Source organism: Brassica oleracea, unplaced genomic scaffold (assembly GCF_000695525.1).
Source record: "Brassica oleracea var. oleracea cultivar TO1000 unplaced genomic scaffold, BOL UnpScaffold00998, whole genome shotgun sequence".
NCBI classification, from domain to species: Eukaryota; Viridiplantae; Streptophyta; class Magnoliopsida; order Brassicales; family Brassicaceae; genus Brassica; species Brassica oleracea.
Genome location: NW_013617578.1, coordinates 5,799 through 18,330, shown reverse-complemented (window position 1 = coordinate 18,330; position 12,532 = coordinate 5,799). Strand labels below are relative to the sequence as shown.

The window sequence follows — 12,532 nt, the reverse complement described above, 5'->3', positions numbered from 1 at the left end:
AAAATGTATATGTGTATGAATATGCTTTAAAGTTACTCTAACTATTTGGAACAAACATGCATATCTTACGGTGTTCATATTTTATCTCAAAAAAATTGTACTTCGAGTCTAAGCATGTACTTTGGTTATAAAATAGTCGAGCTGGATAATATATTGTGTATATTTATTTGAAAACCGTAAAACAAATGGATGTTTTTAGTATTTAACATGTGCTCTCAAGAAATATATATATATATATATATATATATATATATAAAATATTAAACTACATATGTAATTTGTTAACAAATATAAATATTTTAAATTTAAGTATTCAGGGTATTTGTCATCAATTTAACTAATGAAAAATGCATATCTAACCCATACACAAATTAATTTACAATAAAATGTACATAATATATCTAACATTAATATTTATTTTTAATATGAACTGAACTATTTTAATGTGAAATACAATTGAGACAACACGAATATAGTTAAAACATTTAGCTACAAACTAACTATTGTCTAACTTATATATACTTAACAAATTATAAATCGGCAACAACAGTTAATGCTAATGAAAAGAGACTGTCAATGATATAAATTTTCCCTGTATTTGGTTAGAATATATGTGAAGTATATATAACGTTCATAGATAACTAACATACTTTGTTAGTATGGGCATTCCATCGGCGGTTCGGCGATTACTTTGTTATTGATTGCCGAGAGTTAATCAAAATGATCACATCACCAGAAAAATGGCTAGCTTTTGCAGTTTAATTTACCGAGTTTAAATTTTTTTGTACGACCCATCAGATCCAGTAACACTCAAGCGGACTTCCTTGCAAAGCACGCTCGAACAAGAAACCATGGTTTCTCGTATGTTAAATAACATGTCAGTACCTTCTTGGCTAGACATTAGAAACTCGTCTTTCGCGGATTCGTACTAAGATATTTCTTTGTATATTTCTCGTGATAAAAAAATAAGATAACTAACGTACATCTGAAAAAAAGTAAACAATCCAGTTTTTACTTTCTTTCTATGCTACAGTAAAAGTGACATTGAATATATTAGTAAATAAATTTTTAATGCCATAATACTCCAGTCACTGTACTATAAAAGAAATTAACATATATAAATCTACAAAACAAGAAGGTTAAATTGCGTGTTATTTCGAAAGAAAAAATAAGATATTGTTTTTAACAGAAAAGTCAGATATTGTACTATTATATATGTTTACGAGAGTAAATAAAATTAATGTTTATGAATCAGATATAAACATAATTCCATATTATTTTGATAAAGAAAACGTTTTCTTATTATTTTCTTACTTCATTATTTTAGGATAAACAATCTATGGAGCAAAATTTATATTTTAGGATCCGAATAGTAATGTGCGGAACAACTGCAAAACAACTGCAATGCATTTCAAATAATAACAAAATATATAGATATATAGATATATTTATAGATTTTTGATATTATTAACAGCGGTACGGACCATCACCATTCAGACCCATAGAGCAGAAATTTGGTTAGTGTTTAAAAAAGGTTATTTTCTGAATTAAACGAATTTTAGTATTTACCTTATGTCTTTATCTTGCTTCCGAGTAAAATGATATTTTTTTTAATAAAAGAAGATTTTTCCATTTTTAAAGATATTGAATGATCTAACATAGATTTTGATTTAAAAACGTATTAAAAAGACTTCTAAATCCTAAAAAAAAAGGGAACGACTACTAAACGCTTTCAACTATAGAGGCAGACAACTAGAACTAAAGTTTACGAACCAATATGTTATACATATGTTTTATTGATCAATAAAACACTATCTTTATTTTATTCTTTTTGTTTTATTGCGTAGCTTCATGTATTTTTAATATCACGAAAATACTACTGATTGGTGGTGACATTCAATATATTAATTAAGATTGGCAAAACTTCAAAAAAGAAAAAACTCATTCACTATTATTATTTGGTTGCAAAGAGCTCATTCACTATTATTTAAGAAAAAAAAATAGACTGACCATTTTGTGAACAGATTAATGGAAAGTAGAAGCAGAACTATAAATTGTCGACTAATTTGGATTATACAACATGTAATTTTTTTTGTAACTTGAACCCAAATTGCCATTGTAAACTTTGAATCCGGATCGTGCCAACCACAGGATGAGGTGGTTGTTTAAATATGTATAAGGTGTATGTATAAGTAAAGTAAGACTTAAAATGTATAAAGAAGTGAATTAAAAGAGAAGATGGTCAAAAAAAGGTAGCTACTGTTGAGTTATGCCTATCAGTGTTTGGTCTCAATGCCTTAGCGGTACGGTTGGTGAAGGATTTGTTGTACTATTCTTTAGTTCTTTTCTGCACCCTTTGTTTTGCTTCGTAATTACCTGTACTGCACTGCAAGAAGTGCACCTAAGGAAAAAGAAAAATGTCATATGTATTATTTGAAAAAACTGAAAAGCGAAAATTTCTTTATTTTTGGTCAACAACGTGAAAAAGTATATGCTATTTAAATTAGATCTAGTGACTGGAGCTTGTGCCATTCCAAAGATCATTTCGCCTCTTGGTAGCTACATGCCTGTAGAATATGGGCAACCTGTTATGTTCGAAATCGATTCAAAAGAGACTCGCTGACCAATGACTTGAAAGCTTATTTACCCTTATCGACAAAACATACTATCTTTTGTATCTACCAAGATACATTTCCTTATCCATTTCAATCCTCGTGAATGTAATAATGTAGTAGCTAGGCCCTATCTCACCATACTTATTCTCTCTTCTTGGTTTGTAAAAATGTGCTACTGTACCAACAGGGCTAATCCCCATAAAACTGGTATTTTAACATCAAAATATAAGATTAATTTATAATAAATCATTTTTTCTTTTTATAAAATATATGGTGCAATTGTGTTTCTACTATCCTACGAGTAATGGGTTTGAACCACTTTTACTATCCTACAAGGGAAAATGGTGTATTTCAATCTCTTTCACGTTTTTCCTTTTGGGAATTGAAGATTAGGAAAATAATTTATGATATGAGTAGTTGACAATTGAATTCAACTTTTTCCATAATTTTTATTTCATAGCTATAATAGTGCAAGTTGGTTGGTTAATTGGTCACATTTTATTCATGAAATGGGTTGGATGATTTTAGTCTAGATACATAAACTTTTCACTTCGTGGTTTTTCCAATCTGAATAATAGAATTGTGCATATTTCATCATGAACTACAAATAAATTTAAATTAACTATCTGAACTTTCAAAAACATGCCTAAAACTACATTAACCGTTAGAAGAGTTAGTCAACCGTTAACTTTCTTGTGACATCCGACATAATGATGAAGTGGCACCATCATTGAAACGATGTCGTTTAGTTAAAGAAAAAAATCTGCTTCTTGCAGACTTCGAACTCGAGAGAAAACTAAATTTACTAAGGGCTATGACCACTAGAAAAAGTAATTACTTGTAATTGTTATAAAACTTTATATTATATATAGTCGCGGCTCAGTCATATAACTGGTTGTCTACGAGTCATAATAGCAGTCGGTTCCCTTGTCTCTTCGACCTGAGCTATCCTCAGAGCTTCCTGTGACTCTCCAGCTCTCTCCATTTCCCTCATTTTCCCCTGCTTCTTGTAATTCCAACACCATAAAACAAGAAACAGCAAAAGGCACAACAATGTCAATCCACCCAACATTGAACCAACTATAGCACAAGTACTGGAAGTGGACTTAGAACTCTTCTTCTTATTCTCACTCGCCAGAAACAATGTATTGATTTTCATAAAAAATGAAGAGTGAATTTTGTTTATAGGACTACACTATGAGTATATATATAATATAAATTTTATAAGACTACAAGAAATTACTTTGGTCAAGTCGTCATAGCCTTTATGTTAGATTGTCTAGACGCAGGTTCGAGGGCCATTGGAAGCAAACAAAAAATTCTTTAACTAAACGACATCATTTCGATGATGCCATGTCATCGCCACATCGGATGTCACATAAGCAAGTTAACGGTTGACTAATCCTTCTAACTGTCGATTGGACTAAAAAATGTTATAAATGGAGAAATGGTTAAAGAAGGGCCAGTGTGGTCAAATGATTACATGAGGGTCATTTGATCTGTAGATGTGATAATCTGAATGCATAAGCTATAGTTTGAATTCATACTGGTTAATGACTTTTTTTTTGTTTATTTGTAACAATACTGGTTAATGAGTAAATGTGTTATTTAAATGATATTGATAAGTGTTTCTGATCGTTATGATGGTTGATAGTAGGAAAAATGATTACTACGTGGACTATATAGACTATAGATTAAAATAATGCATATTTGACTACACAAAGAATATATTACTAGCCTTTGAACCGTGCCGGCGCGCGAGTGTTTTGTCAATTTACAATATCAAATATTTATTATTGTTTAGAAATATATTTTATATTTTATATTTTTATATGTGTGAACTTGTAAATAGTGTTTCTATGTTGAGAAACAAATCAATAATTTCTCAAATAATGCATATTTGACTATACAAAGAATATATTATGCATATAAACATCTTTCAACTTAATGATGTTATATAAATTAACATCATGAGTTTATAATTGCACTAATCTAAAAAGTGATGTGGACATCGGAGACATTACACTACAAGAAAATAAAGGTATTGTGACAAAACATTTCGTCACAATAGATAAAATTCGTAACAAATATAATTATTGTTACGTTTTTGTTAACAATTTTAATGGTTACAATACATGTGTCACAAATGCATAGCGTAACAAAAAAAAAATGTCACAATATTTGTGACTAATATATTTGTAACAACTCGTCTCACATAGTTACGTTGTATGTTAGTAACAACACTGTTACAATTCCTTACATATTAAATTGTCTCAAATCGTTATAATCTGTGACTATTATAATGTGACAAGAATGTTACAATTCTTTACATATTAAATTGTCTCAATTCGTTGTAATTTGTGACTAATTATAATGTGACAAAAATGTCATCCGTAGTAACGGATCAATTGTCTCAAAATATTTAATAAAAAATATAAATATAATTAATTATAATGTAACATATCCATATTGATTCATTTTTTATTTTAATAATACAAATTTATAAATTGAATTACTAAAATAAAACTAATTATATGAAAAATTTAAACTTACAGTTAAAATTAAATCTAAAATTCAGTACATACAAAATAAAATTGATTAACTAATTTGGTTTATAAATTAAAACCAACTTACAAATATATTTTGGTCGAACCAACTTACAGATTAAAATTGGTTTATAAAACTAAACCAAATTAAAAAAAAAAACTAAACCTAATGGATTAGCATGCATCTTTTCAGAAACTCAACGCTTTGTCTCCAAAGCCATAGCTCCTTACACATAAATGCCTCATCATACCTCCCACTCATCCTCATTCCATCCCTCCCTTGCAAAATGCGTTAATCGCTGCAGTGAACAAGTAGACATCAGGAGAAACTGCTCTTCTTACGTCTCCTCCTACTCTTCTTCTTCCTCGTCTTTCTTCTTAAATCTACACAAGTATACCAATAATTGTTAAACTACACAGATTTAGGAAAAACGGTTCTGTGAAAATAATTGCAAAACTACACATATTCATCTCGCTTTTAAATCAACTCAACAGAAATATAATTAAGATGAACAGATTCATTGGATCCTCACAATCTGAACAGTCATGCTGGAGCGACAACGGACGCTGTGACGGTACACCGGAACACCTTCATGTCTCCACCTCTCATGCTGGTTCATCCTTCTCATTTTCTTCCTTCTCTTCTCTCTCCTTCCTTCTCTGGTTCTCCTTCACTCCTTTGATTCTTTAACATGGACCAAAATCAAAGCTACACAAAATAGAGATAATGAGAAAGTAATTAATTTGTAGATCTTAAAAAGGAGAAGGAGGACTCGCTTCTTACAACGACCATTGACAGAGACGGTAGCGAAGCTGAAGAGATATGGGAGCAAAGATCGTTAAGAGAATGAAGAGGCTAGCGGTGAAGAAATCTTAAGAATTAAGAGATTAGGAGATGAAATCAAATAAGAGAATCTGTCGAGAGATATGCAGATCTGTTTGGTAAAAAAAAAGATATGCAGATTTGAAAAATAAATAACTTTGGTCCGTTGATTTAGTCTCATCCGACGGTCAAAAACTTGATTCTTGTGCTTATGAATTAGTCAATAGGAAATTTTCTTTTTATTTTGACGGGACAAGTTTTATTTTGGTTGTATAGCAATAGAACTGTTGATTACATCTCTTCTATACAACGATAGATTTTTTTTTTTTTTGAACCTTACGATAGATTTTTTTGTTTCTGATCATTCTTTAATTTTTTAATGTTTATTATAAGTTTGATTATAATTCTAAGTTAATTCATTTAAAGTACACATCTGTACAGTTCTAAAAACGAAAAAACAAATTTAGAGATAAAATTTATGATATAGGGTTTGGAGTTTGAAAAAAAGGGTTTGGACTTTTAATGTTTATTATAAGTTTGATTAGAATTATAAGTTAATTCATTTAAAGTACACATATGTATAGTTCTAAAAATGAAAAAAAAAACAAATTTAGAGATAAAATTTATGATATAGGTTTTGGAGTTTGAAGAAAAGGGTTTTGGACTTTAAATTTAAATACGAAGTTAAGGTTTTTAAATAAGATTTGAAAAAATAATTTTTTTTATAAATATTGGATATTAGTTTAGGTGTATTATAGTAATTTTGAAACTTTATGTAAAGGTTAAAGTTTTTTTTTGTGACTTACGGGTTGGGTGTTTGAGGTTTACTTTCAGAATATGAGAAAAGGTTTTGAAAATACTAAATTTTATATTTAAATTTAAGATATGAGGTTAAAATATGAAAATATTAGAGTTTTGAGATTTGTGTTAAGAGTTTAGGGTTTAAAAATTCATTTGAGGTATAGAAATATTTTTGTTAGCCTTCTTTTATATGAATTTGTCACGAACATTTAGTTGCTCTATCGTCATAAATGGAGACATATGATTTAGTCATATATCAGTCACTATGATAACAATAAATATAGTCACAATTATGTCACATATTTTGTCTCGTTTATTTTCGTCATTTTTATGTCACTAAATATGACTAAAGTTGGCTACGATAAAACCGGTCACAATATTGTTACCAATTACCTACTTTTTCTTCACATATAATATTATTCACAAATTAGTGTCTATTTAGTCACAAATATGTGACCAAAAATTTTGGTCTCAAATTTTCGTAACAATATCCCCTTTTGTAGTGTTAACTCTGTTTAATTTTCTTATTGATCAATTGATATCCGACCTATCCGACTGTAATTTAACTAAAACTCATTCCATCACGACAAATGAATTATTAGAGAAATTAGTTAAATTACAGTTGAGTGGATCGGATTTTAATTGATCAATGGGGGAATTAAACAGAGTTAACGTCTCCACCGTCCACATCACTTATTGGATTAATAAAATTATATTTGTGAAGTTAACTACATAACATCATTAAGTTGAAGGATATTATCATGAATAACATATATTTTTTTGTAGTTAAATATACATTAGTTTAGTGTACATGGTTAGCCATGTGGTGGTCAATACTTCAAATAAATAGCAATCATTTTTCTTTGATAGTACAAATTTAATTTGTAGGCCATGTGTGGTTATTGCATGAACTAATAGATGTTTCTACACACTTATTGTCTTTAATTTGGAAGAAACAACTACACTCATTCAATAAAATTCGGGTTCAAATCTATTAAATGACCATAAGTTTATTTAATTTTCATTTAAAAAAATTATTTCTATACTGACCCAGTAAAAAAAATATTTGGGGTCTGCACCTGTTTGCAGCTGAGCTCAACTATGAAAAACTGAAAATATTTAGGTCATTTCCAATCAAAGACAAAACATAATTGTACCCTAATTTTATAACAAAATCTCTCTAATCCAATTCTAAAAACCACATCATTATAATATAAAGCTATAGTACGCACCGAATTGTTCGGCTATTCACAATGCTAAACACTATTTACTTATTTTTACTAATAAAATATTAGTTAAATAAATATCAATGGCAAAATAAATAAATATAAAATATAAATTAAATATATTGAATAAATATATTATATATTGAAATAGTTTATGTTATTATTTTAATATTATTATATGTAAAAACAGTAATATTTATTTAAAAACAAATGTTTTAGTTTGATATATTTTGTGCAATATATATAATAATTTTTTTATTATATATTTAGTAAAACTAAACTTTCTAATTTGAGAATATAAAAATCAAAACTACAGCTTTAGTGTGAAAGTTGGTATTGTAGTTAGATATGAAAAAAAATTAGTGTGAAAATTACATTAAAATGGTAAGATTTTCACATCAAAATTGTGTTGTGGATTGTAGATTTTCTTGATAGTTGGTGTTTAACGGGTTTTTTTTCGTCTAATCGTACTTTATTGATATATATCAAAGTTAGGGGGTGTCAAAATGAGTTATAGCTCATGAGCTAGCCCAACTCAGTTCGATTTTTCATGAGCATGAGCTCTATTTTTTCTGCTCATTTAATAAATGAGCTTAATGATCGAACTGAAATTAGATCACGAGTTATATGAACGATTTTTAACGAACACGAGCTAACTCATAAGCTTGGTCATTTTATACTATATATATATGACTTCTACCTTTATTATGTAATAAAAGACAGATTTCATATTAATCATATTTATCTTATAAAATTAAAATATAAACCAAAAGTTTTAAATATATTTAAAATGTAACTGAATATCAATCCTCATATCATATATCTTTAGAATTAAAATGTAATACACAATATTTTTAAGACTCTAATGCAGAATATATATCTTTATGATTTGAATAAATGAAGACTTTGAATGAATCATCTTAAGACTTTTATGTGGAATAAATTTTTGGATTACTAATTTAGCTTTTATATAATTTATTATTAAGTTTTGGTTTTATTCAGTGTTAATATTAATTTTTTTTTTGAACACACAGTGTTAATATTAATGTTTTAGATTTTTAATATTTAAGTTTTGAATTATATTATAAAAATTACTTTATTCTATATTTTATTTATAATTTTTATTTTTTATATTTGATTGCGAGTTAGTTCATTTAACTCATGATCTGAATTCAAATTTATATAAGGAAGCTCATATAATAAATGAATTGAACTACCTCATGAAAAATCCGAGTTTACTATGAACTAAGCTGAGTTTAGCGAACCAGCTCATTTTGACACCCCTGATCAAAAAGTATAAATTGAGTTATAGAATCGTATACAAAGCAACTAAACACAAATTATTATATAAGCAAAAATATGCTCCATATGCCGAAGACAAATTGTTTGTAAAAAGGAAGATTGACGTTGATTTTTTCAGTTGGTGTTTAATGGTTTTATGTCGATTTTGGAATGCACCATTTGTAGCCTCTGGGGGTAAGTGTATAGAATAGTTTTGTGACCGGGTCTCCTGTAGAGCTAATGAGACTTAACGTGTCATGACGAGAAGCCAAAGACGAATAATGAAACAAATTCACGAATAATGAAACAAATTCGTGCAGGCTCCTTGAAACACGTGCCTCTCTCCCGTGAGTATATCATATCAATCTGTCATTCCACGCAAAAGAATCTTAGTGACTTAAATAAATACCTAATTAAAGTCGTTCTACCAACTCCATTACACGCCTTTTGGTCAACCAGGAAGAATCAAACTGCCCTAAGAACGAGACAAACAACTATAACTTTCCTAAGTCCCGCGACATGAAGACGGAGATGTGTTGTCCCCTGAGCAACCCAAAAACTGAAGCTCCTTTTTATCATAAGTCTCCAGCGAAAAATCCCTCAGCGTTTGAGTAGTGCCGTCATCGCCACCACCGCTTGTTCCCATCTGTGGCTCAGCTTCCGAAGTGTTTGAGACATAACTAGGGACTGGTCTAGTAGTACCACCGTTCAGAAACGATGGAGCAGCAACGGTGGGTATGGCCCACATATGACCCATTTGATTCGGCCCACCAGTAACGAACCCAGTTTGCCAAAACGGCACGAAATTCTGCGCATTAACGTTCATTAGGTTAACGCCGTAACTCGACGCCGTTATCGGAGCTAGGCCAGAAGTAACGGAGCTGTCTTGGCGGTTGATGTCCACGAACTCACTCGTGCAGTTTCTCCTCCTCCGTTTCCCGGAGCCACCGTCACTCTCAAACTGCGGCGTAGAGTCGGTCGGGATCTTTAGAGCACCGTTGACCGATACAGCAATCGCCGGTATGGTTCCGGTTCCGGTTGCTTCGATAATCGCCGGTTCAGACCGTTCTAGTAACCACCGAATGGTTTCTCCGTCGGATTTGTGACCGAGCTCACGGGTCAACTGAAAGATCCGAGCAGCGCAACCGGCGGGCATTCGGATCCTCCGACCACGTCCCTCTACTTTCGTGTGACGGTCCTTTGACGGTCTCTTCGGAGCCGTGACTGAACTCGTCATCGGCTGCAAAAACCCGACTTCCTGTTGCTTCTTTGGGTCGTCGTCTTCTTCTTTCAGGAGCATGCCCCGGTTGGTTTCCGGATCCGGGTCGGACAGATGGGCCATGGCCTCTTTGCCTTCAAGATTCGATCCCATTTTCCCAAAAAACAAAACCCTAGAAAATGTGAATGTGAACAAATTCAATAAAAAGAAAACAAATTTAAAATCAGCCAAGGAGATTAATAGAACCAAGATTGAAGTTTCCAATAGTCAACTTATTTATTTTTCTTGTAAATTAATGAACAGTGAAAAGGTTAATAGAAGAAAAGAGCAAACCCTAGAAAGGTAGAAAAGTCACCACCGCACCTTATCCTCCTCTTTCACGAACCCTACAAAGATGGAAGGAGGGCCCCTCAAGATCCTCGTTTCATTTATATAAGATCATATCTCACATTATTCACATGGATAGAGGCTGCCGAGATAATATGGGCCTGGTTTAGTTATTGGGCCTAATCCCTGATGACATCTCTCCTTATAAAATTAAGGGAAATATATCTGTATAACCAAGAAAAAAACATAATTCATGAAGTAGCTAATTTCCCTAATATAACGTTACACAAGTGTCTTTTCTATAATATTGTCATCCTACCCTTTCATTCAACCGGTAAAACTTGCAAAAAAAATATAATCTAAATTAATAATTAGTGATTCTAAAAAAAACGTGGCATTTACTTACTTTCACATAACTAACAAAGTAAATGGTAAAATATGGAAAAGTCAATAGATTCATCTTCATATTTGAGTGATTAAGACGCCACCGATTACATTCTTGGTGAGTTTGTGGAGAAGAAGACCATTATCGAAGGCTTGGTAGGCGACAAAAGACGTGAGTAAAACGGCACCGTAATGGTGGTAAAACAAAATCACATTGCCTATTATGTAAGTTGTTTAACTACTCTTAAATTCTCTGAATTTCCATTCATTGTATGTTGGAATCTGTATTGTAAAGTAAAAAAACCAGAAGTTTGAGATTTTCTGTTTATAAGAAAATGGTGCTTGTATTCCATTTGCATGACAATATAGTTGACTGTGTATATACATGGAATAGACCCGATGAAGATAGCTATGTAAACATCTATTACTTTGTTTGTGTGAATTTGTAAATAAAATATACTATATATAAGTAAATAAAGTAGTATAGATGTTTATTTCCATAATATATAAACTATATTGTGGTGGGTGACTGTGTTGTATATAAATGGAATAGTACAGATGTCTGTACGAATAGTATAGTAATTATTATGTTAATAGTATAGTATATGTTATTGAAGTGGTTTTCAGTTTAAAAATAATGTGCGTTGACATCGCCACATAATTAATAATCATAATTTAATATGTGATGTTCTGTGATTTATGGAATTGTTGATGAAATTGTCTCTATTGATGGTGAATGATTGTGGTGAATAATAGAGTTTTGAAGACTTGTGTGGCGAGTGACAAGACTTGTTCAGTGGCGATCACCTCCATCTATACAATCGAAACTATTGTATTTGTTTCTACCGCAATTGTCTCTCTTCTATCTAGTGAATCAACAACAAAATTCTTTTCTCCGATGCGGTTGCATGTACTATCTCCACCGATGTTGTCAAATACACTTATTTTTTATTGTTGTGAATGACAAACAATATTGAATGTATTGACCTTTCCATATTTTATACTGATGTGTATATGATTATGTAAAGAGAAATAGTATATTAAACGCAAATGGAATAGAATTTATTATGGCATTAGATAAAACAGAATATAATGTGATGTTGAGTCAAATGGTATTCATATGATGTTTCTTTAATATTACATAATATAATTTAATATTACACAATTTTATGTACTTTTTAAATTTTGATATTTGGGTTTAGGGTTTATCTTTGGATTAGGGTTTAGTGATTTAAGTTTAGGGTTTAGTATTTAGAAAATGAGGGAGTATGGTTTTGGGTCGGCATTAACTTCTTCCTTGCAATCATATA

At 30.6% G+C, this 12,532-nt stretch overlaps 1 protein-coding gene across 1 annotated transcript; it reads right to left on the bottom strand.

The window, feature by feature from the left end:
* Positions 1-9,365: 9,365 nt before the first annotated feature.
* LOC106320649 (transcription factor TCP19) lies at positions 9,366-10,898 on the bottom strand. Its single transcript, XM_013759022.1, has 2 exons — positions 10,845-10,898; positions 9,366-10,683 (listed from the first exon to the last, which is right to left on the bottom strand). Exon 2 carries the CDS (start codon positions 10,662-10,664, stop codon positions 9,798-9,800), a length of 867 nt encoding a protein of 288 aa, XP_013614476.1. The 5' UTR covers positions 10,665-10,683; positions 10,845-10,898; the 3' UTR covers positions 9,366-9,797.
* Between the last annotated feature and the right edge of the window lie 1,634 nt (positions 10,899-12,532).